This window comes from Phytophthora parasitica (genome assembly GCF_000247585.1).
Source record: "Phytophthora parasitica INRA-310 unplaced genomic scaffold supercont2.33, whole genome shotgun sequence".
NCBI lineage: Eukaryota > Oomycota > Peronosporomycetes > Peronosporales > Peronosporaceae > Phytophthora > Phytophthora nicotianae.
Window position 1 is genome coordinate 370,815 of NW_008649019.1, and position 22,951 is coordinate 393,765.

General features: G+C 51.0%; 11 protein-coding genes across 23 annotated transcripts in view; 6 read left to right on the plus strand and 5 right to left on the minus strand.

Annotated features, from left to right (window-relative positions):
* PPTG_13553 (hypothetical protein) overlaps nt 1-385 on the plus strand; it is a gene marked incomplete at both ends in the record, with an annotated part of 1,686 nt that extends 1,301 nt beyond the window's left edge. The window contains one exon of the mRNA XM_008909300.1: nt 96-385. Within this exon, the coding sequence (XP_008907548.1) occupies nt 96-385 (290 nt within the window). The remainder of the gene's footprint in view (nt 1-95) is intronic.
* Nucleotides 4-2,987, minus strand: PPTG_13554 (hypothetical protein). 5 transcript variants are annotated; one of them, XM_008909302.1, is made up of 5 exons: nt 2,330-2,987; nt 2,074-2,264; nt 1,339-2,001; nt 1,206-1,274; nt 4-1,146 (listed from the first exon to the last, which is right to left on the minus strand). In XM_008909302.1, exons 1-5 carry the CDS (start codon nt 2,924-2,926, stop codon nt 423-425), a joined length of 2,244 nt encoding a protein of 747 aa, XP_008907550.1. In that variant the 5' UTR covers nt 2,927-2,987; the 3' UTR covers nt 4-422. The 5 variants fall into 5 exon arrangements, with proteins under 5 accessions (XP_008907550.1, XP_008907549.1, XP_008907552.1 ...); XM_008909301.1 differs by having other exon boundaries at nt 4-1,266; XM_008909304.1 differs by having other exon boundaries at nt 4-1,274.
* A 108-nt stretch (nt 2,988-3,095) lies between these two features.
* Nucleotides 3,096-6,314, plus strand: PPTG_13555 (TKL protein kinase). The gene has a single exon (XM_008909306.1). The coding sequence runs from the start codon at nt 3,114-3,116 to the stop codon at nt 6,090-6,092; it is 2,979 nt and encodes a 992-aa protein (XP_008907554.1). The 5' UTR covers nt 3,096-3,113; the 3' UTR covers nt 6,093-6,314.
* Nucleotides 6,315-6,847: 533 nt separating this feature from the next.
* On the plus strand, nt 6,848-10,736 carry PPTG_13556 (hypothetical protein). Of its 5 annotated transcripts, XM_008909307.1 has the most exons (4): nt 6,848-7,040; nt 7,106-7,226; nt 7,309-7,395; nt 7,468-10,736. In XM_008909307.1, the coding sequence occupies exons 1-4, from the start codon at nt 6,931-6,933 to the stop codon at nt 10,636-10,638; spliced, it is 3,489 nt and encodes a 1,162-aa protein (XP_008907555.1). In that variant the 5' UTR covers nt 6,848-6,930; the 3' UTR covers nt 10,639-10,736. The 5 variants fall into 5 exon arrangements, with proteins under 5 accessions (XP_008907555.1, XP_008907556.1, XP_008907557.1 ...); XM_008909308.1 differs by having other exon boundaries at nt 6,848-7,226; XM_008909309.1 differs by having other exon boundaries at nt 7,106-7,395.
* On the plus strand, nt 10,737-13,941 carry PPTG_13557 (hypothetical protein). Of its 5 annotated transcripts, XM_008909314.1 has the most exons (6): nt 10,812-10,932; nt 11,026-11,112; nt 11,205-11,330; nt 11,411-11,558; nt 11,635-12,162; nt 12,232-13,941. In XM_008909314.1, the coding sequence occupies exons 1-6, from the start codon at nt 10,843-10,845 to the stop codon at nt 12,300-12,302; spliced, it is 1,050 nt and encodes a 349-aa protein (XP_008907562.1). In that variant the 5' UTR covers nt 10,812-10,842; the 3' UTR covers nt 12,303-13,941. The 5 variants fall into 5 exon arrangements, with proteins under 5 accessions (XP_008907561.1, XP_008907560.1, XP_008907564.1 ...); XM_008909313.1 differs by having other exon boundaries at nt 10,737-10,932; nt 11,635-13,941; XM_008909312.1 differs by having other exon boundaries at nt 10,737-11,112; nt 11,635-13,941.
* PPTG_23236 (hypothetical protein) lies at nt 12,591-12,950 on the minus strand (the record flags this gene model as incomplete). The annotated part of the gene is made up of 1 exon (XM_008909317.1): nt 12,591-12,950. The coding sequence occupies one exon, from the start codon at nt 12,948-12,950 to the stop codon at nt 12,591-12,593; it is 360 nt and encodes a 119-aa protein (XP_008907565.1).
* On the minus strand, nt 13,419-14,379 carry PPTG_23237 (hypothetical protein; the record flags this gene model as incomplete). Its single annotated transcript, XM_008909318.1, has 3 exons — nt 13,419-13,498; nt 13,547-13,783; nt 14,274-14,379. The coding sequence occupies 3 exons, from the start codon at nt 14,377-14,379 to the stop codon at nt 13,419-13,421; spliced, it is 423 nt and encodes a 140-aa protein (XP_008907566.1).
* Nucleotides 14,380-14,749: 370 nt separating this feature from the next.
* PPTG_13558 (hypothetical protein) lies at nt 14,750-18,213 on the plus strand. Its single transcript, XM_008909319.1, has one exon. The coding sequence runs from the start codon at nt 14,941-14,943 to the stop codon at nt 18,055-18,057; it is 3,117 nt and encodes a 1,038-aa protein (XP_008907567.1). The 5' UTR covers nt 14,750-14,940; the 3' UTR covers nt 18,058-18,213.
* Nucleotides 18,214-18,431: 218 nt separating this feature from the next.
* PPTG_13559 (hypothetical protein) lies at nt 18,432-20,720 on the minus strand (the record flags this gene model as incomplete). Its single annotated transcript, XM_008909320.1, has 2 exons — nt 18,432-19,700; nt 19,761-20,720. The coding sequence occupies 2 exons, from the start codon at nt 20,718-20,720 to the stop codon at nt 18,432-18,434; spliced, it is 2,229 nt and encodes a 742-aa protein (XP_008907568.1).
* Nucleotides 20,721-20,859: 139 nt separating this feature from the next.
* PPTG_13560 (hypothetical protein) lies at nt 20,860-21,742 on the minus strand (the record flags this gene model as incomplete). Its single annotated transcript, XM_008909321.1, has 2 exons — nt 20,860-21,256; nt 21,336-21,742. The coding sequence occupies 2 exons, from the start codon at nt 21,740-21,742 to the stop codon at nt 20,860-20,862; spliced, it is 804 nt and encodes a 267-aa protein (XP_008907569.1).
* Nucleotides 20,864-22,947, plus strand: PPTG_13561 (hypothetical protein). Its single transcript, XM_008909322.1, has 2 exons — nt 20,864-22,118; nt 22,204-22,947. The coding sequence occupies exons 1-2, from the start codon at nt 21,903-21,905 to the stop codon at nt 22,684-22,686; spliced, it is 699 nt and encodes a 232-aa protein (XP_008907570.1). The 5' UTR covers nt 20,864-21,902; the 3' UTR covers nt 22,687-22,947.
* The last annotated feature ends 4 nt before the right edge of the window (nt 22,948-22,951 follow it).

Consider the following 22,951-nt stretch of genomic DNA (forward strand, 5'->3'; position numbering starts at 1 on the left):
TAACTGAAGTAGACTAAATTAGACCAAGACTTAAGCTAAATCATGCCAAGATTCTGAAATTTCGACCGTTCTTACCGTTTTGTTTGATTACATAGTTTCCATGTTGCCGGACATGAACTACGAAGCTGAAGGCTTTCGCAAGATCGCGACAATGGACAAGTTGGCAACGAGAGCAAAGGAAGTCGGTTGCACCTTTGACTTGGTGTGTTTTCAACGAGCACGTCTCAACGATTATCGTTGGTACCTTTACCTCAAAGAAACCTTCGGCTCCTTCATCCACGTGGGCCAACTGATATTCGAGCCAAAAATTGGCGAGATCGCCGGCGTACGTCTGTCGATTCCTGCGTCAGAGGCAAGATTGCCTACAATGCGATTGCAGCTTTAGCGCAATAATTGCTCAAGATCAGTAGTTGCCTGCTAAGTCACTTGCAACCAAGCCACGCTTCATATTCGGGATCACATGGATCGCCCACGCCTTGGGCAATCTGACGCCGACGCATTTCAATGGGGTATGTACTAGCCGTGCAAGCGATTCCCATGAATCGTGCATTGTAGCAAATTGCTGCTGGACTGCCTGGGAGCTCACATTGACGATATAGTATCCCGTCACAAGATGCCATAGTTTCCTCAATTGGTGGAGGTTGGTGGTCAGCAAGGAAATGCATACCGCCACAAACGCTCATCGAGAATTTTGTTATCGTATCGAGCGTTCCACGTGATGCTATCTTTTCTGTTCTGTTGATCGGTAAGCAGGTAGCTGCCGGTACTCCCCAGACTGGATGAATCCCACACATCGGGTTCTGTAAATCACACTTGCCTAAAAAACCATTACAGCACCACGTTCCTCTGTCCATAGTGACAAAAGTCTTGAGATCATAGATGGGAGAAAGGTCTGGAAGGCTGTCGAGAAGTGGTGCGATAACAATGATTAGCCGTTCTAACTTGTGAAGACTGTCAAACGGAGGAAGTTCCACTAACGCCATGGAGGCCACGAGAGCAAGAAGCTTGAGACTCTTGAGCCCGTGGAATGATGGCAGTCGCGTAAGCACATTCGTACTGAGATGTAAAGTTGTGAGCGACGACATTTCGTCAAACATGTCAGCAGGGAGGCTAACTAGACCAACTGTTGCTTTTCCTTCCACACGTCTGTAAAGCTCAGCAAAACGATCAGTGCATGTAGCCGATATCCGATAATTGTTACTTACAAATATTCGAGCTGTGTTAGCTCGTGAATCCATACTGGAAAAGTTTGTGTGTGGGTGTACACTAGTGATCTTAGGGCAAAACACGGGTAAAAAATGGTCAGCATGTTCCAATTGAAGTCACAAAAAAACTTACAGGTATCTCATATCAGTGCAACCTCGCAGTTCTTCTGGTAGCACCTCAAGCTTGCGATTGGTGAGCTGAACGATCTGGAGAAGACCCATAGTTGCCAAATGCGCGACCTTGGCAGTAATATCTTTCGGATCCATCCACTCAGAATACGTTTTCGGTGCGATATTATTATCGATGAGTGCTAAGCACGGGCATTGCGTAAGTGAATCCAGCATAAGCCAGCGCCGGGCATTTATGACGCACTCAGGGTGCGGATGACACGCTACCGCTGACGTTCTCGTGCTTTCTTCTACGTAAATGATCACGAATATTGCGAAGGCCACGAGAGAAGATGCTGCCAGCCGACAATGTCTGGGGTACACGCTGCTGCTCTGTCTTCGCGGATTCTCCATTAGGTTCATGAGACGTTGACATTTGAGCCACAGTGTGATGTTGATACCCATTCGTGTGAAGAAGTTGAATATAGAGGAGATACGTAGCGAATTCAAGGTCTTGTAAATCACAACAGTTTGAACGGGATCGGCGATGGTACTAGCAGACTGCTCCAGCCAACCTTGCGGGAAAACCGCTTGATTGATCATCAATTTCGCACGATCGAACTTGAACGCCGAGAGGCAGTAGCATACTAAGATCATGGGATATCCGACTGCAATCAATAAGTCGAATCTACATGTAGAGAGCAGCTCACGACGTTAGAAGATACGCTACTAGTACAAGTTTTTCAATCAGGCTACGTACATTAGATCAATGAGGTTCTCCACCAGCACTGTTTGTTTAAGTGGAAGAAGCATCACTAAAGCACACCAAACCGCATTTGCAGCGACGATGACAGTAAAGACAGCGACGAGTACAATTGGCAGTCCGTCTTCGAGTATCTGAAGCAGCATTACTAATTCGATCATGAGGTCCACGAGTTTCATGCAGAGGTTCTGTCGTGATTAACCGCATACAAGTTAGTTTGTACCTACAAAGGCAAATGACAACGTGTACATACAAGCCGTTTACGAGCAATACTTTCGCTGGAGGCTAGTGAACTGACCAAGCTTGCCGCAGAGGAAAGTGATCTGCTTGAGGTTCTGTCCGTGGCCACGCGCCTAATGGCATCAACGACACCTGCTGAAAATGCATGTATTCTTACGAGCGCTCCGGTTTCAGGCAGAACCCGCGAGTGCGCCCGTTTCCATATAAGCTTGATCAGAACGAACGAATAACCAAGACCGATAATTGTGAGACCGAAGATGGCTAACCCATAAATTGGTAGCGGCAGATCCACGAACTGCCAAAACGATCCACTTTCCAAGTTACTTGTGTCCATGATACGATTGACCATGTTGTTTGGTGCGATATTGAGAAGTAAGAGCCACACAGTCCACCCCAAGCATGTAGTCACCATAGACACAAGGATAATCCGGAGTCCATCGAAGCTCCGATGGTGGCCAACCAAATCTGTCGCAACCACCCCCTCAGCAACACGATTTTCAGTGCCCTCGCACTCGGCAGCTTGCGGCTTTGTTTTCACCAGCAGATGCCCCACTCCGGAGGCCAGGGAGGAGCGGCGCAAAAGGGTAAACTCCTGGACGTCGTCAACCATTTTTTCTCAGTGTGACTTGCATGCCAGGCCGAGCTCCATTTTTGTGCTATTTTGGACTGCATCAAGTTGAAGTGACCGGAATTAGCCAATCAAATTCTTAACCCTGTTAAAAACGATCAAAACCTGATTTTGTCAACTGTACCCAACGAAATCTATCACAGTATCCATTTTCCCCTTTAGCACACTGATGCGGATCAATCGATGGCGCCGGAGCAACCACCTGCCCAATGCGATCCGAACTCCCGATCGCCTGGGCGACTACTTAGTGGCCTTGCGCAATGATTTCGTGACGGCAAACAGCTCTTGTCGTCGCGGTCTGAATCTATCCGGCGAACTCAGCGCCTATGAGAAGGAGACGCGAGTGCTGCTCAAGCTGGCGTCGACTGGACGCGTCGTGGACATTCTTCTGCGCTTCGGTCGCGTGGTGGAGTCATATATGGAAGTATTGAGCATTGAGATGACGGAGGAGATCCGACAGTGGAGGGGGCAGCTGGACCTCGAGCGTCGAGAGCGTGTGGAGCTCTTTCGAGACATCCTCAACGATGAACAGCGATTAATTGAAGCCATGGGCGACGAGACGCAGCAGATGGAGCTTTTAACGCTGCTAAAATATGGCTTGACCCACTACGAAAAGTTCCTAATACCCGAGGAGCTCGACGTCATCTCGGACGTCTATGATCGGGTCGTGAGTTATTCTGATTTTATGCTAGTCGGGGATCCGCCAAGCTGGTTTTTGTCACCAAGTGACCTGGTGTGTGACCAGGGGGGCATCTACTACTTGGACGCTGTCCGAGTCAGCAAGTGTGAGACAGGAGATATCCTAAGAGACCGTGGAGGGGACCATCAAAGCTGGGAAGACGAGGAAGAGGCGTGTCTGCGCCAGGCTACGGTGTGGGCAGATCTGAACCACCCTCATGTGGCGAAGATGCTGGGTGCGTGTCATATTGGTAAGGAGCCATTCGTCGTGCACGAACCGGCGGAACCTCTTATATCGAATCGAGCAAACGCACAGTCGTGGGAACCTCTGCTTGGCTGGGCACTTGGACTCCAGTATCTACACGAACGTGAGCTTGGATACAAAAACTTTGACGATAACAGACTACTGGCTCGTCATCATGTTACTGCTAGTGGAGTTCTGAGTGGATTGGGGCTCGTACCTGTTAAAAGGAGAGTGTCGGCCTCGTTACAGCGAGGCGTGTCGAATATGTTTAATATGCGGGATTTGGCTGCAACGCTCCCACAGAACCACGATGATGCTCACGTGCATGGGCTGCATGTGCCTACGTGGAGTGTACCGAACGACATTTTTGCCTTTGGATTGGCCATCTACAACACTCGTCGATGGGTTTCCATGTACAGTGATGAAGAAGCTCAAGTGCTGCCACCTGAGCGCCCACAGTTCTTAAACGCACATGAATGGGACTTAGTTGAAAGAATGTGCGCGAGGAATCCGCAAATGAGAGCCAGTATGTGGTATGTTGTGCATCAACTTCGATCGCTCGTCAAGGAAGCAGAACAAGAAGATTTGAGTGAGGCAAGCGCACAAGCAACTTATATACCTCCAGAAGATATTGACGACTTTATCGTGCCGACAATGAATGAAAAGGTTGCGAAGGCAATGCCTCGTCTAGAGAGGAAGTGCCAGGAGATACAAGGGTCTAGCGAAGCAATGCTGCAGCACGTGGTTGACCGTTTATCTGGTGTCTACGCGCAGCTTCAAACACGTGAAAATGTCAGGGATGCCATCACTGTTATGGAAGGATTTGTGGGAGTCTTGGATCTGTTCTACGAGATGCTTACACGACGTGATCTCGGAAAGGAACAGTCGAGTACAAGCGTGGTCGCGAGTTTCTGTGCATCACGAGCTGCAGCGCAGAACGTCGCTATCTTCCATCACGAGATCGATCGTCTACTGACACTCACTGAGCTGGGCAATGCGTCGTCATCTGCTCCTACCCACCCGACGCTGGCTGATATTCGTGAAGACTCGACCGACTCCATTGACATGACCCCCGACACTCAAGATATTCACGACTGGCAGATCAAATGGAACAAACTACGCCGCGAGCAGCTTCGTGCCTTTCAAGCTTGCCTCAAGAGCACAGAGGAATTACTGCAGCAGCTGAGCGACCCCAAAGACAGGCTTGAAGCACAAATGTTACTTCAATTCGAGCTGCACAAACGTCGAAGCTCGTATCCGAACTCTGTTTTGGACGCTATGACACAGGCTCTCAAGGTATTGGGGACGGTAGGTGGCGGTGCTGAAAGAGTTCCTAGCTGGTTCATTCCTCCATACGAGGTGGTCTTGGGTAAGTTCATTGCCCAAGGTGGCTTTGGAGCTGTGTATTACGGCAAATGGTTCGATACAGACGTCGTCGTAAAAATCCTGAAGCCACAGACTCCTGTAAAATCTACAGGAAAGAACCCTTCGCCACCAACAAGCAATAGCGGGACCAGTGAGGAAGATACGATGGCGTTGTTTCGACGTGAAGCGGACCATTGGTTTATGCTGAACCACCAGAATGTCGTCCATCTCTACGGAGCGTGCCATGTTGGAACTCCGTTCTTCGTTTGTGAGCCGGCCAAGTCGATATCGCTTAACTCTCACGTGGAATCACTTGCACGTGCAAGACCCGGTTATAACTTTGAAGAGAGAGGAGCTGATCCGTCCGATATCATGCGCTGCCTTCTGCTAGCAGGGATCGGTCTAAAGTACCTGCACGAACGTGGTATTGTCCATTGCGACCTGAAAGGGAACAACTTCATGGTAGGCACAGACGGCAAGACTATCAAACTCGGAGACTTTGGAATGAGCGTCCTGAAGCGGTCAGGCAAAGGAAGACACACAGCCCACGCTAATGTTGGAGCAGTGCCATGGAAGGCTCCCGAGTACTTGAAGGGTGAAGACCCCACCGTGATGTCGGACGTTTACGGCTTTGGGATGTGCATCTTAGAACTTTTCAGTGGAAAATTTCCATGGGCTGGTACTCTTGAAGTTGCTGTGAAGTTCCATGTGACCAAGCGGAAAATCCTCCCGCCTCGTCCGAAGAAGTTAACCAACTTTCAGTGGAGCCTAATCGAGCACATGTGCTGCTACGAGGCAAACAAGCGTATTAGCCTAGATGCCGTCGTGGACATGTTGCACACCTTCCGATTCTGGAAGTAATGGATTGGTCTTGATTGTTTAAAACAAAACATCACACCGTTTGTTCAACCCAAGCTTTATCTGGTGGTTCCCAGCGTGGAAATTCCAGGTACATTTCGACAGCACAAAGTACCGCTATTTTTCACATGAAATTGTACTCGATGTTTTTCTTTTCATTTGATTGGTTGCTCACTTCCACTGTTTTTTTAAACATTTTTTTAAATTATAAAACTGAATACAGACAATCCTCTTTGTAGTGATACCGCCAGGAGGTCACTTTTATTACTATCCGGCGGAATCACTATCTAGAGAAGCAGCATTTGTACCATTACAAGAGTACCATCGTCTTTATGGCTACTCTGCTGATCTGCGATTGCAGTGAATGACCACGCACTTTCTTCATGATGACGCGATGGGTGTGCCGCCTCGAGCAATGAGCGGATTTCGGACTCTACAAAGAAAAGTCAAATATCGTTGCTCACCAAACGGGCACTCCCTATAGTTAACGGCCACTTGATAGTAATAGCAGCACTAAGTACAATATGGAGGTTGGTTAGAGGTAGTAGACCTCTCCAAAGTCCTTAACTAGAGGGTATCACTATTTGGGATATCACTCCGAAGAGGATTGTCTGTATGTCTAAATTAAATTAGTTGTTTTATTTTTTAATTTTGTTTTGTGCGAAACAAAAAAGTGCAATAATTATTTTCTCACGAAACAATTATTTCCTTACTTAAAAATTACTGTAAAAATTATTTTGTGCACCACACGGAGCATAGGGATAGGGATTTCTCAAAGGGGGCCACGCTAGAGGCATAATCTGCTTCAAGCCTCGGCTTCCACTTTACGTGCTCAGTGGCGATGGAGTTCCTCGCTGAGGAGAACGACTGCGGACAGACGTTGCTGCGTCTCGTGAGTCGTGGCAGCGCCATCATCGCCGAGCTGCTGCGTTTGTCCAACAACATTCCAGGGTGTGTGGAATACAAAGGACGAAGACTAGCGAGTACATTTCTGACGTGATGTTTACATGGTGTAGCGTGTTCATGGGGCCCTCGCACGTGGAAGATCCCGAGCAGCTCAAGTATCTCAATATCCTCTTTGACTTCGCGTACTTGAAGAACCCTGAGGACTTTGAAAACATGGTCAACAGTAACACGGTGGGTGGAATTGCGTCAATATGCGGTTTATTTGAGCGTTAGATCTGATAATATGGGTTTTATTGTTGATTTGTCGCTGTAGGAGCTGCTGGACGTGGACGACGAGTTCATGGACAACCACGAAGACATTTTGGATCGATTCTATCAGCTGTTTGATGGCATCTACAAGGTCTGTTGTACTTTTGGACTCTGAAAAGTAATTAGCGTCGGCTCACTTGGGTGATTTTGCGTGTGCGTACAGTATATCAGCGATTATTTGGAGTTTCTGGACAATTTGGAGAAAGGGTTCTTCATCCAACACACGCTAGCCAATATCCTGCTGGATACGGACGGCGCACAGCTCATGTGCGAAGCATTGTACCTTTATGGAGTGATCTTGCTACTACTGGACCGCAAGATCCCCGGTCCGACACGAGAGAAAATGGTCATCGCATTCTACCGAAGCAAGGGTGAGTCTGCGCTGGAAAACATTGATGAGGTCTGCAAGCTCTGCCGTGTGACGGGGTACCTGCCTGGTCAGCCTAAACCGGCGCAGTATCCGGAGCGATACTTTAAGCGCTTTCAACCTCCAGAGGAAGTGGTGAGCATGGTGATCGGCAAACTACAGTCTGACGATGTGTACCTTCAAGAACCCTGTTTCCCACATCGCACCCATCGCTCCACTCGCCTTGCAGCGCAGGCGTCGATGCTTTTTGTGATTTTGTTCTTTGCTCCGGATATTCTCATTCATGAGAAAGCGAGTATGCGTGAAATTGTGGATCGTCACTTCAACGACAACTTTATCTTGACGACATACATGGGAGCAGTGGCTGATTTGTCGCTGGAGTGGGCAGCTTACCCTGCGGCACGCTTGGCTCTTGCTAACACGCTGGAGCCTTCGAATATCGCGCATATTACCAAGAAGAAGGCACAACAGACGCAGCGGTCCATTGATGAACTCAACTACTTCCTAACGGAAGGTGTACTCACTGAAATGTACGTATTGGAGAACTTGGACCCGCTATTGAACTGCATCCGTAATGCCAACGTGACGATCCGATGGACGATGATGCACTCACGTATTCAACCGGTGATTCCCATGATGGAGAATTCCACGGCGCAGCGCGAGATCTTTGATAAAGGCACTGACCCAGACAAGCTGATCACGCTACTGCTTAAAGTTTCTCAATTGGAGTGGAAGCTGAAGCAAATGTTCGAGGCTCTACTTGCCACTAAAGAAGATCGATGGCAGCGTTGCATGAAGGAAACGTCGGAGCGCATGGAGGAGCTGAGCGAGTATTTTTCCGGTGAAAAACCGCTGACTCGTGTGGAACGCAACGAGGACCTTATGAAGTGGTTTAAGGATTTGGCTGAGAAAGTCAACAGTTTGGACTACGTTGATCACATCAAGGCTGGGCGACGAATCAAGCGCCTGATTGAGGCTCTGGGTCACGTCGAACAGTTTGACCAGATCGACACGAACTTGCAAGTGAAGGCATACCTTGAGGAATCTCGCGAATTCCTCACTGAGATGGTGCGCACCGTGCGTATTCGAGATGAGGTCATGGGTATTATCGAGAATGTGTCGGACTTGTCATACGCCTGGGAGATCATCAACGATTTCATGAAGATCCTGCACCAGCGCGTAAAAAACGATCCGTCTTCTGTTATCCTGCTGCGTGCAATGTTTCTGAAGTTTGCGTCGATCCTGGATGTGCCGCTTACGCGTATTCATCAATGCGGTTCCGAGGATGTAATCTCGGTGGCTGAATATTACTCGGCCGAGCTTGTGGACTACGTACGGCGCGTGATGGAAGTCATTCCTCAGAGTGTCTTCCGTATTCTCGCGGGCATTATCAAGCTACAGACTGACCACATGAAGCCAATTCCTGTGAAATTCGAGAACACCCTCCTGAAGAACCACGCCCAGCTGAACGAGCGTTATCGTCTTGCACGTGCTACTAACGAGGTCTCCAAATACACGGAAGGTATTCTGGCGATGAAGCGAACGCTACTTGGTATCATCGAAGTGGACCCTCGACAGGTACTGGAAGATGGGCTGCGCAAGGAGCTCGTGTACCGCGTGTCGCTCGCTTTCCATGAGGTGCTAATCTTCGAGAAGAATACGTCTGAAGAGTGCAACGAGATCTTCGTGAAGTTAGCGTCCAACCTGGATGCCTACCGTCTCTCGTTCGAATACATTCAGGACTACATCGGCATTTACGGTCTGCGAATGTGGCACGAGGAACTATCGCGTATTATCAACTACAACGTCGAGCAAGAATGCAACCGATACTTGAAGAAGAAGGTGTACGACCGTGCATCGCAGTACCAGAGTCGTGCTATCCCGATCCCGAGATTCCAGCCGCCGTCTGGTGACATGAGTGTCAACTTCATGGGCCGCCTTATGCATGCGCTTTTCATCATGACCGATCCGCACACGACCATTTACTCCCCGCAGTCAATCGGATGGTTCTCTGAAGATGGCAACGAAGTCTGCGGCATTGGTGCCTTCTCGGTTCTTCACAAGAGCGTGGGACTACTCGGTCTAGCGGGTCTGGACCGTATGCTCTCGTTCCGTATCGTCCACACGCTTAACAACCTGGTCAAGTTCTGGGGTTCAGCTGTGACGCCTTACTTCCCACTCCTGGATCAGCTTTCTGCAGCGCTCGTACCAGAGTGGAAGCTACCCGAACACTCGACCAAGCTATACGATGCTGCGCTGAAAAAAGTGGAGAAGATCATGAGTAAGTTGCTGAAGGCTGTGCTTATTATCGGTCAAGCAGCACTCATCCGACGACAAATTTCGAGTGAACTCTCGTTCTCGAGCCGTTTGGATGCTAATTTGTTGGCGACGACGCTGGATACGCTAAACATTTCGCTGCTGAACGATATTCGCGCGCACTACCGTGACCCAAAGAACAAACCGTACCCTGGCAGCGATGGTAACCCCGTGCTGGTTGAGCTGAACAAATACTTGGAGAATACCGGCGCCAACGATCCGTTCCAGAAGATCTACGTTACAGTCGCCGAGCCCATGGAAGGTCTAGCGGCCATGTTCATGCTCTTCGTGGTCGCCTACATGCCGAAGCTTCAGTACGACCGCAACTTCGGGGCGCTCAGCCGCGTTGGAAAGAATCCCATCGATGGCGAGCCTCTGCTGGTTGGTATCCTTACCATCTTTAAGCAGTTCCACCCGTCGTACACGGAAAAGTTCCTGGCTTACTTGGGCCAATTCGTGCGCACGAAGGTCAACGACATTTTCGCCGAGAAGGCTGATAAGAAGGGCAAATCTTCGTTGCCAACTGAGTTGCCTGTGGATGTGGTGAACACGCTGATCTTCATGCTTGAATTCGCTCGCTGCGCCAAGATCAAGCGCAGCATTCTCGACGGCCACGTTCCTGCGTATGTTTTTGACGCTATTCAGCTCTAGTTTTCACCAATTCTTGCTGATAGCAAAGCCGTGGGAAGCAGAGCAAAGCAAGCTGGACATAAAATCTAATGCACAATACAAGTAGATTTCCCAATCCACGTTGAAGTTGCCTGTCACTAACGATTAGTGACATAATTTCGCACTTAACCGCGACAAAGCTAAGAATTCCTAGGGAGCCAGAAAACGAAGCAGGAACGCGCCAACATGAGCGAATTGGAAGCTGGCGGCGGCTTCAAGGAGCCCTCGCGCGCCATCTTCGCGCAGAACGATCTGCGTCACTTCCTGGGCTCTCCGGTACGCGTTGCAGTGCCCATTAACGTGGTGCTCTTCCCTACCTCTTGCCGTTGCTTTGTGTTTAAACAACCTGCTTCTTCGATATATCCACAGGCCCAACAGATGATCTTGGTATTTGTGAAGCACCTGAACGAAAGCGTCAAGGGCAAGCGCATTTCCAGCGAGTATGAAGTCTCACCGGTGCGTCGGCAGCTGATCCAGGACGAGATGTGGAGCTGAGAGAACTAATCTTTTGTATGTGTGTACTTGGGTATTTGCGGTGGCGTTTTCAGAATGTTCAGAAGGCCGTAGATCTAATAAACGAGATCAATTCATGGATCGACGATATCCCTCCCATCCAGCAGCCTATGCGCTTCGGTAACAAGGCCTTCCGCACATTCTATGACCGAGTCGTTGAGGTGAGAGAGGCTCGAGCGCTGACGGCTGTGCCAGCTCAAACTGACACTATTGTTTATTTGTGCTTGTGTATGGTGAGCAGAAAACACCAGCTATGCAGGAGGATATGCTGCCGGAGAATCTGCGTGGCGCTGTCACCGAGCTGGCTGCCTACCTCGACGACTCTTTCGGAAACCGTGTCCGGATCGACTACGGCACGGGTCATGAAACCAGCTTCATTGTGTGGATGTGTACGTGTAATATGCAGTTAGTTGCCTATGGAGAGATTTCTGACTGTGTTTAATCTTTTTATTTTATTATTAACAGGTTGCCTGCACAAGCTGGGCTTCTTCAAGCAGTCGGATTTCCCAGCGCTTGTATTGCAGTTGTTCACGTCTTATCTGGCGCTGATGCGTCGCCTACAAAAGCTGTATATGTTGGAACCGGCAGGCTCTCACGGTGTTTGGGGTCTGGATGACTATCACTGTCTCCCGTTCTACTTTGGTTCTGCACAGCTGATCGGACAGCACGAAATTATTCCCGAGAGCGTGCATGACGACGGTATCTTGGAGGCTAACCACGAGGAGTACTTGTATCTGGATGCTATCAAGTTTATTAAGGAAGTTAAGGCAGGTTCACCCTTTGCCGAGACATCGCCTATGCTCAACGATATCAGTGCTCTACCATCGTGGGAGAAGACTAACGGAGGCATGCTCAAGCTGTACGAGGGTGAAGTACTGAAAAAACTACCAGTTATCCAGCACCTACGCTTTGGCTCACTGTTTCCGTGCACATGGACACCAAGCCACCAAGCCGATGATGGCTCGACGTACATTCCAGTTAGCACGCATCCAGGTACGGGCGTTCGTGCTCCTAACTTTGATCTAGACGGTGTGTCAGCCAGAGCGCCGTGGGTTGCTGTAGAATCGCTTGCGGCCACTAAGGACACTACGATGTCGGCCATGGGCCATTCCAAGGAGACTCTGAACAAGTAACCCCCTGCCAACGAAAGTGCACCGTGGCCTGGCAAGCGTGCCTGCATGCAGCTCATGCGCGAACGCTACGAACCGGGTGGGTACTGCCAATCAAAAAAGTGAAACGTGGTGTTCCCGGAAAAGTGCTTTTTGTGTGTTTTGTGTCGTTGTTTGGGACTGGTGGTTGTTTTGCGTGGCAAGGTAACTTGTGAATCGTTTGCTTGTGTATTAGTGAAGTGAAGTGCAGTGCGGTGCGGTACGCTGTTGTGTATATTGGCAATGCGCTTGATGGCACGTCCAATCGAGAGATCACCCTGGTCGACGCGAGTGAAATATGCTATTTAACAGGCTCGCTGACTCAGCGTCGTGAGCCGTTTTCGCGCCACGTCGCTTGCGTCGCGAAGTCCACGTGTTCGAGCGGGTCACAAGTCGGTCAGGAAAAGGGCTGATTGGCGACCGGAGCAGCTCGAAGGACCCATTTTCAGTCGAGCGGGGCAACGAAACAGACGATGGACTGAACAAGAAACGGCCCGAAGAGCTTTGCAGGAGAGGAATGAAGGTCCAGGCTCTAACGCTCGGGCAGTGGAGCCATTTCGCCGCGTGAACGCGACACGGGGAAAAACGAATTGCGAAAGCAAGCGAGCAACGAACAGCATCAACCTCAACCATGCACCAGAAAACAATCAGCGAAAAAAACTTTGAGGAGGCCAGTCAGCCAGCAGATTACGAAGGAGCGAGCTTGACCATTTAATCGGCAGAGCTGAGACGAAGGCCAAGACGGAGGCGTTACGAACAGCAACCATGCGATGGGAGGCAGAGCAAGAACGAGGTCAAGGAAGCAGATTTCGTTTGCGACGACCGAAGTTTACAAGTAAGAAAAGAAGCGGGTGCACCGTTGACAGACACGAGGCGGAACAACGGGCGGGCATGGGCACCGGCACCGCTTTTTTCCCGCTATTTTCGCTACTCGGCACACGCATGTTGTGCGAAACGACGTACATTTTGGCATGCCGTATCACAAGTCGCGGTTTATCATTCGCCGAAGCGTGAGCTTGTTCGTGCCGTCCGCATTAGTCGAGCACCTTTGCCTAACGATGTGTTCACGCATCGGCATGCCTACTAGCTTAATAAAGCGGATCAACGCAGCCCAACGCAGTCATACCCGACCTCCTTAACCAGCCACGCCCATGTAGAGACCACATCCAGTGGCACGGAAGCTACCTACGCCTTTGTTAAACACTTTTGAGCTAGATGATTCCACGTACCAGGCGACGTCTTGCCGTCATTCCTGAAAGCCTTCAACGCCTTCGCGTCCGAGCGCCTGACGTGAAGACAAGCCCGGCGGCTGGCAACGGGAAGAAATAGCTCAGCCGGCATGCTTCGCTGCAGCTTCCGCGCGAACTTTGCAGCGCCAACCATTGCGAGCACACCACCCGAAAATCCTGAAGAGTCAGAAAGGATGACGCTGAGACGTTTGGCCAGAAAAGAGGCATTTCTATTTCCTGTAGCAGCGCATACCTCGCTAAATCGGAAATGTATAATTATCAGGGTAATAGTCGAAGACGTAGAAGTCAGTGCGGTATGAGCGTTGACATCGATGCCAAATAACGGTAATGAAGCCAAAACAGTCCACTGGAATCGATAAGAACGCCTCGCTGCCACTGCCACTATCGAGGATAGAACAATGTGTCGCGGTTGGCGGTCAGAACGACTGCTGCTGTGACCTTTATAATTTAATATTCTTGGTGGGAACATCTGTCTCCTAGCCTCGTCGCGTCGTTCTGACGTCGGCCAATCATTTGTGTGTCGCCGATCCTGAACCGGCATTTCATCGTCAGCTCGTGTAAAGTGGGCTAACTATTTTGGACTTGGTGTTTGTATGCTGCTGAAGTGTTTTAACACCTCTAAAAATGCTCGAAAATTGACGCCGTTTCAGCGGCGACTCTGGCGGTGGAACCGTTGATAGGCATCAAAAGTCCGTTGCTAGCGCACCGAAAGCGAAAGCCTCGCTGGCGCAAGGCCATGGAGGTTTTGCAGCTGAATCGGTACCGGCCGACGCTGCCAGTGAAGCGACATTTTTGCAAAGACGCGGTGCCATTTTTTCAACAAAGATGCGACGCTAAAACCTTAAAGTGCTCCAAAACCAATCTACCGCGTTGGATCGCTCGATCTCAAGCAGCTCGCTGCCATTCAATCGCTAATACTCCCCAGTGTCGGTTGTGCAGTCACATATATTCTTCTCAGGTATTTTCACATGCATGAATCAAGCAAGCAGCACGATGAATGCGGAAATCAAGCAAGCAGCATGATGAATGCGGAAAATGGGAGCGGAAAAAGTTTTTGGCCAAGTTGGACTGGCTACTGATGCAGAAATGCATAGCCGGGGTGTATGTTAAACGCAACCCTTGGCGGTTACAGGTACGGGGCTGTCTCTACGGCGCCCTTTCCCAGCCCCACAACCTTGGCGCTGACTGGTCAGCAGCAACCCACGGGGGTTTCGTCCTCTTGACTGGCGGAGACGCCACATGGGACCGTCACTCCCCACCGCCCACAACAAGGCATTTGCCATTTTGGAATTCACTCCGCCGAGCCCAAGCCCAGCGAGCGCCTCCAGTACCCCCTGCCAACTGCCCCAAGGAAGAACAGTTCTCTCGGTACAATGGCTCCGTACGCTCCAACCGACGGCATCAGCAAGCTCGCCATCGATCAGAGCAAGCACTTCACGGAAGCCCTTAAGGAGGCTCTCAAGAGCTCGGCCGACCAACAGAAGGTCGCGGCGGAGAAGGTGTCGGAGCTCGTCGCCGGCGATGCCAACCTGAGCCTGGGCGTCGTGTCCCAGGAGCTGCGCAATGCCCTGACGGGCAACGACGCCGATGCCAAGGTCGTGGCCGCTTACGTCGTGGACGACCTCATGCAGAAGCACGCTGAGCGCGTGGAGCCCTACCTGGTTCCTCTGCTCTCCGTGTTCCTGGACCTGCTGGCGGACAAGAAGCCGGCCGTGCGCCCCGTCGCCCAGGAGGCTGCCCTGACCATCATCAGCTCGGCCAACAAGAACTCGACGATTCGCATCCTGCCGATCCTATTCGACGGCCTTGACCGCTCGAAGAAGTGGCAGACCAAGAAGGGCGCTCTTGACCTCATCGCGGAGCTGTCCAAGGTCGCTCCTTACCAGGTCGGCCGCTGCCTGCCCGACATCATCCCGCAGGTTACCGACTGCATGTGGGACACCCGCAAGGAAGTCAAGGTCGCTGCTCGTGAGACCATGACCAAGGTCTGCAGCGTCGTTGGCAACATGGATATCGAGCCCTTCATTCCCGCTCTTGTGAGCTGCCTGGCCAACCCCACGGAGGTGCCAGAGTGCACGCACAAGCTGGCTTCGACCACGTTTGTCAAGACTGTGGAGGCCCCCGCTCTTGCTATCATGGAGCCGTTGCTGAAGCGTGCTCTGGCTGAGGGCAAGACGGCCGTCAAGCGTCAGGCCGCTGTCATTATTGACAACATGTGCAAGCTCATGGACGACCCCGCTGAGGCCCAGCTGTTCATTCCCAAGCTTCTGCCCGGTCTGAAGAAGGTCATTGAGACTCAGGCCGATCCGGAATGCCGTGAGGTCGCTACCCGTGCCCACGAGACCCTGTTCGTGGCTGGTGGTTCCATGGAGGTGTCGGAGGACGAGCTGAAGGTCGACTACGCTAACATCCACAAGGTCGTTGTGGAGTCGATCTCGGCCAATCCTGGTGCCGTCAAGGCCAACATCGACAGCTTCGCCGTCGACTACGTCACGGGCATCTGCTACTTCCTGGTCGTGGCTCGTAACTTCAACAAGGCTGTCTTCGAGAAGGAGATCACCACTTACTTCAAGGCCTTCATGAAGCCGGAGGACATTAAGCCTCTCGCCAACGAGATCCGTGACCGCTGTTTCAAGGAGAACAAGTCGATCTTCATTGAGGACGTTGACTGTGATGAGGGCATCCCTGACCTGTGCAACTGCGAGTTCTCGCTTGCTTACGGTGGTATGATTCTGCTGAACAACGCTCGTCTTCGCCTTAAGCGTGGTCACCGTTACGGTCTGTGCGGTCCCAACGGTTGTGGTAAGTCGACCCTGATGCGTGCCATCTCCAACGGCCAGCTTGAGGGATTCCCCAGCCGCGATGAGCTCAAGACTGTGTTCGTCGAGCACAACCTGCAGGCCGAGGAGGCCGAGCTGTCCGTTGTGGACTTCATCCTGATCGATGATGACCTGAAGAACACGCCCCGCAAGGAGGTCGAAGACACTCTTGCTGGTGTCGGCTTCACCCCCGAGATGCAGGCCCAGGGTGTGGGTACCCTTTCGGGTGGTTGGAAGATGAAACTGGAGCTGGCTCGTGCCATGTTGCAGAAGGCCGACATCCTGCTTCTTGATGAGCCCACGAACCACTTGGATGTCAAGAACGTTGCCTGGCTGGAGAACTACCTGACGAGCCTGCCGAACGTTACTTCCATCATGGTGTCGCACGACTCTGGCTTCCTCGACAACGTGTGTACCAACATCATTCACTACGAGACCCGTAAGCTGAAGATCTACAAGGGTAACCTCTCCAAGTTCGTGGAGCAGAAGCCTGAGGCCAAGGCCTACTACGAGCTCGAGTCGGAGAACGTCAAGTTCATCTTCCCCGAGCCTGGTTTCCTTGCTGACATCAAGAACAAGGGTAAGCCCATCATTCGTCTGACCAACTGTTCGTACCAGTACCCGGGTGCCCCCAAGCCGTCGATCAACAACATCTCTGTGACGTGTGCTCTTTCGAGCCGTATCGCTGTGCTGGGACCCAACGGTGCCGGTAAGTCTACGCTGATCAAGATGCTGACGGGTGAAGTGGAGCCGACCAGTGGTCAGGTGTGGAAGCACCCTTCCATGCGTTTCGCCTACGTCGCTCAGCACGCTTTTCACCACATTGAGTCGCACCTTGATGAGACTGCCAACCAGTACATCCAGTGGCGTTTCCAGTCTGGTGAGGACAAGGAGCTTCTGGCCAAGGAGACCCGTAAACTGTCCAAGGAGGAGAAGGAGCACTACAAGAAGCCGGTGAACTGGGAGGGCGAGAAGCGCGTCCTGGAGGAGATTGTGTCTCGTCGTAAATTCAAGAAGAGCTTCGAGTACGAGCTTAAGTGGGAGAAGTGCCCCGTGGAGGACAACGCCTGGGTGCCGCGTGAGAAGTGTGAGAAGTGGGGCTGGGACAAGCTGCTGCAGATTGCCGATGACCGCGAAGCCGCTCGCGCTAACCTTCAGGCTCGCCCGCCTACGGCCATTGCCGTGCAGAAGCACCTCGACTGCTTCGGCCTGGGTGCCGAGTTCGGTACCCACTCGCGCATGCGTGGTCTGTCCGGTGGTCAGAAGGTGAAGGTTGTGCTGGCCGCTGCTATGTGGCTGAACCCGCACATCCTGGTGCTTGATGAGCCCACGAACTACCTTGACCGCGACTCGCTTGGTGCCCTTGCTTCGGCCATCAAGGAGTTCAACGGTGGTGTCGTCATGATTACTCACCACAACGAATTCTCGTCGGCTCTGACCCAGGAGACGTGGAACGTGGACGCCGGTTTCCTCTCGATTGAAGGCCAGCAGGCTGAGGACAAGACCAAGATCGAGCAGAAGGACGAGGAGGAGGTCACGGATGCCTTTGGTAACGTCACCAAGAAGAAAATCAAGCGCAAACTGACCCGCAAGGAGAAGAAGGCTAAGGAAAAAGCTCGCAAGGAGGCTGAGGCTCGCGGCGAGTACTGGAGCGACTCTGACGAGGAATAAGCGGCTTCGACTTCGCGCCCAGATCCATCTCTTTCGATTGATACCTTATTATGCTATAGAATCTCCTTGATGTGGTATGTAGAGTGACTTGGGAGGCGATTTAGACACCGCGAATTCCAACTGCATAAAAACACTTTCATTTTGCAGACCATTCCATTCTTCTCGTTTTGAGTTTCATCTTCATCAATCGTAAAAGTGCTGTGAGTTACTAGTACTAACGTTAGATAGAGAAGAACGCGGAATATTACAGGAGCTACTACTAGTACACAGAAAGATACTACTTCGAAGTGCTTTACTCTAAAAGTGGGCAAGCAAACAGGCACAGCCACTTCACAGACAGGAGCACTCGTAGTGAGCAGAGCTACATGAAGTAGTTATTGTGTTTTTTTTTGGAAAAAGATATCGATTCTAGACATGTCTTGCGCGTCTCTCTTCTTGCCTATCGTTTTCTTCGATGGTGATCGATCTCTGGTTACACAAGCATCCATGTGCGCGTTCACCTCCATGTTGTTGCGGGCATTCAGCAGCTTACCACAGATAGGACACGGCTTTGAGTCTGCATCAGATCTCGTCATGGTATTTCGGACACTTGCGAATGCTCGGGGAATAGCGATCTTCTGATGACTGTTCCGTGTTGCATGCCGCAATGGTGACGATGATGAAGACGGCTTTCTATCAATGCACGCGTCCATGTGAGCGTTCACCTCCATGTTGTTCCGTGCATTCAACAGCTTCCCGCAAATTGGACATGGCTTGTTGTCAATCTTGGGAAGACTCGTCGACTTCACACCAGGAGCGCGACTAAGGGAAATATCATTTTTCTTTGGCTTCTTTTGCTGAGACGATGTTTCCATATCGTTGTGTTCCAGAAATCTTGCAATTGCGCCTTTGTGCTTAATTATCTTTCGTTCGCTGTTTTCGTCAAGACTTCCCAGTGATGTGTCTGATCCTAATGCAGCAACAGGGTCGGTCATACGCTCGGCAAATTTTTTGATGGCTATTTGCCGCTTGTTGCTTACTGGAGCAATGTCTGGTTGAGAGGAATTGTCCGACGAGGTCAAACTTTTAGGACGAGAGACCAATGACGCCGCACGGACGCCCATAAGACGCAACGTGAGTGGCAATTCACGTCGTAGCAGCTCTACAGCGTTCGAGTAGAGATCATCTGCTGTGAAGATTGCAGATGCAAGCGACAGTGACCTTGAACAGCGAGCAAAATCAATGTCCTTGTATACAAACGTCACGTTCTTGGCAGCCTTATTCGCCTTCTCGAGGTCTTTCGCCAGCATCTTGCATATCTCCAAACACTTGGCTTCAAGTTGCTTCGGATCACTCAACTTCCCAAACGTGCGCTCTCTGCTGAAACTCTTCCGCTCTTGCTTTTCTTGACGTTCTCGTACCCCCAGCGAAGTCTGGAGTAACCAAACTGCGGTCTTCTCCGAAAACAAGTGAAAAACCTTTCCCCGTTGAGCCAATAGATCCCCTCCAGTATGTACATTGAGCGCTTCGTTTAAAGTCTTTTCCATGACTTTACCGATTCCACCGATCTTGCGCACAGGTAGCTCTCGAATAAAAGTCATCACGCGCTCGCGTGTGAACGGCAATACATACTGCCCATTCGGTTTGTTCATGTCCGAGCAGATCTAGCAGCGACAGACTAATTAGATTAAAGAAAAAGCAATGAGGCAATAACAACTCAGTACCTTGGCGAGCATAGCGTTCACTGCAATTCCAGCACTTGCAGTTAGCTGTGTACAGTCAAAAATCTTATTACGCAGCTCTCGAACCACAGCGGCCGCAATTGCTGCTCGAGCTGTAGCCGTCGAGGCCCATTCTTCCTCGTCGCTCTCCTTACTCTTGCTTTCATTCTCTGCGTCTGAAATATACTTTTGCCAGTTCGTCGCTATATAGTCCGTGATATCAAGACATGCTTCGTCCAGACTGAAGGCCTCAAAGTCCGGGTCATACTCTGCAAACACAGCACGGATCTGAGCAGCCACACCGGCGTATTTTTTCATGTTCACTGGCACAAAATGGAGGTCTGGACACAATTCCTTGCCAATAAAACCTGGCATAGCAGCACGTACGCCATACTGTCTAGCTGCGTAGTTGGTTGTGCTGATCATACCAAGGCCACCGACTGCAAGTGGCACGTCACGCAGCTTTGGATCGTCCCGCATCTCGACAGCAGCGTAGAACATGTCCATATCCACGACGACAATAGTGCGCGAGAGGTCTCGTGTCGCCTCCATCTGCGCCACTCGGGTGTCAGCCTCCTGCTGCAGACGCTGTAGCTGTCCGTTTGTTAAGCATCCGAGTTTCTCGCGCATGGCTGCTACGCGTTGCTCTACTTTGGCGTTATCACGCAGAGATTTCTGGTAGAAGGAAGAGTCCTTGGACATCTTGTGCACTACCTCCTGCACATGCTGCTTATCCACGCCCTTCATACCCGCCTTGTCCGCCGTAAACACGAACATGGCCGAGGTGGCCGCTGCCTCTTCCCCGGACGGGTTCTCCTCTAAACTTGACTTCGTTGGCGGATCATCTTGGGTCGACTTGGTTGACGACATGCCATTTGACAATTGAACACTGAAAGTGCTCTTCAAAAATGCACCAGCTGAATAACCGATTGTGATTGGCGCGCATATTTTTATTGGCTCCATGACGGCAATTTGATCTCGAAGACGGCGCCAAAGAGGGTTACATGTAAATTACAAGATGTAATACATGTACAGGGTTAGAAGTGCAACTGGCGATGCTGCAATATGGTGCTTCAGATATTTTCTAGAATTGGTCACAGCCTCAAACTCCTGCAAGGTCCAATGCTTCGAGTGACCGAGTAAGTGGGAGGTCCTGTAGCGCGTCTTCGATGATGGTCTCCACCTCCTCACTACCCTCGACAACTTCTCCAATGCGGTTGCGACTGGCTTCCTCGAACTGACGTAGAATGGCCTCAGTCTTTTCGACTTCCGTCTCCCATTTAAGATTCGGAGCGCCGTTGTTCGGGTTCCCAGCAGCATCCAGCGTGTTGGCTGTTGCGAGCTCTAGGTCTGGTTGATGCACGATCATCGTCGGGTGTTTCGTCACACGTACTCCGTTCCACAGCCATTGCGGAGCGTCGGCAGTCACGACGATCTCCTCTGAAAAGGCTGCCAGATACTCGGATTCATCCTTCTCGATGCCATGATCCCGTGTGAATCTGGACAGATACAAGCACACGCACTACGGTCAGCTATCTAAGTACAACAGTATCGCTTGTATAGATAATTGCAATGCACCTGCAGAACTCCGAGACTGTTGCGAGTTTGGTCCAATTCTGGAGCTTTCGGAGGATCATGACGACGATTCCCGTGACATTGGATCCGTCCAGGCAGTGAATATACAGCGGTAAGTTCTTCTTCTGTACGAGGATTTCTACGATTTGTGCTGCCGTCGCAGGCGACACGGTCACATTATCGGACGTGAACTTCTCAGCGTAGAAGTGCAATTGCGTGATCTTCTCGTTGGCGCAAAAATCTGCCAGGTCGCTCGTGGGCGGCTCCGGGATCACAGACACCAGAGTCTTCAGTCCAAGACGACGCAGGAAGCGGAAGTTCTTGAGCGTCGGGTACGCGCCGCGGTACAGCCCCTGCTGCACCGTACTGAAGCGGAAGGGCGGAATCAACGCTGGCGCCGTAGCGTTCATGGTCCCAGCTCAATTATCAAGCATCAAGAGCTCAATTGGTACATTGTACCTATTGATGCCGTATCATTGTGATAAAGACGCTACGAATTTACAAAATAGAGCTCTTCATATTCCAACTTGCATCAAGTAAGAGGGAGTAAAGTAGCCAAAGGTGGCAGCCATGCTTGTGATGATCAACGCGACGGACAACCCATGGATGGTGGCGCTGCTGCTATTCGTGCAGGTGGTGATGCCTCTGCTGCAGAGCAATGCTGCGGACAACGAGGGCGCGTCGCTGGCTCTCAACGTCGCCATCCTGTTCCTGCTGGGACTCTCACTCATGACTTTCTGGAAGGCCGCGCGCTTCTGTCGCGTGTTGTACCAGCTCCGTGGACGGGTGCGCATTGGATACATTGAATCTGACTTACGTATACAAAAGCGTATTTGTTTACTAACTTACTATATCGTGTCTACACGTAAAGCACCCTGAAATGGGCTGGGTGGCTTTTTTCCGCGAGGCCTACACGCAGGTATCGGCAGCAGCGGCACAACGCGATAATAACAACCAGAACCGGGCCGCACAGGAAGATGCACGCTCCGAGACGTTCAACCGAACGCTGCGAACCATCCAGGTGATGCCCACCGAAGAGTTTAAGACACCCGAAGAGCTCAACGAAGCCAGCATCGCTGAACTCAAGCAGCGACTTGAGCGTCGTGATGTGGACTTTGCTGGCTGCGTGGAGCGCCGAGAGCTTGTAGATCTGCTGGTTAAGTACAGAGGAGGCCCGTCCAACAACGACACGTGCTGTATTTGCTGCGAAGAGTACCAGACGGGAGACGTGCTGCGTCTGCTACGCAAGTGCAAGCATGAGTTTCATCTCGAGTGTCTGGACAAGTGGGCCTTCACCTCAGTAAGCTCGCAGCGCGCGCCGTCCTGCCCACTCTGCAATCAAGGCCTGGAGTAGCTCCCAAGCCGTTTTTTTTTTTTTACTGCTGGATCCACCTCGTGAATATTCCGCCTCAAGATCGTGTTGCAAGGCCGAGAACAAGTTTTATTTTTTGTAATTGCTGAAATTGTCGAGCGAATAGTCTTCATCGGAGAGACAATGGTGGAAATGGCGGACGTTTTCAATTTTTGCGTAGATTGTGCGCTGTACGATAACGATTGGTCAGTTATTAATAAAGGGATGAAATTTAAGCCAATAGGAATGGATTAAAAACTTTTAATCA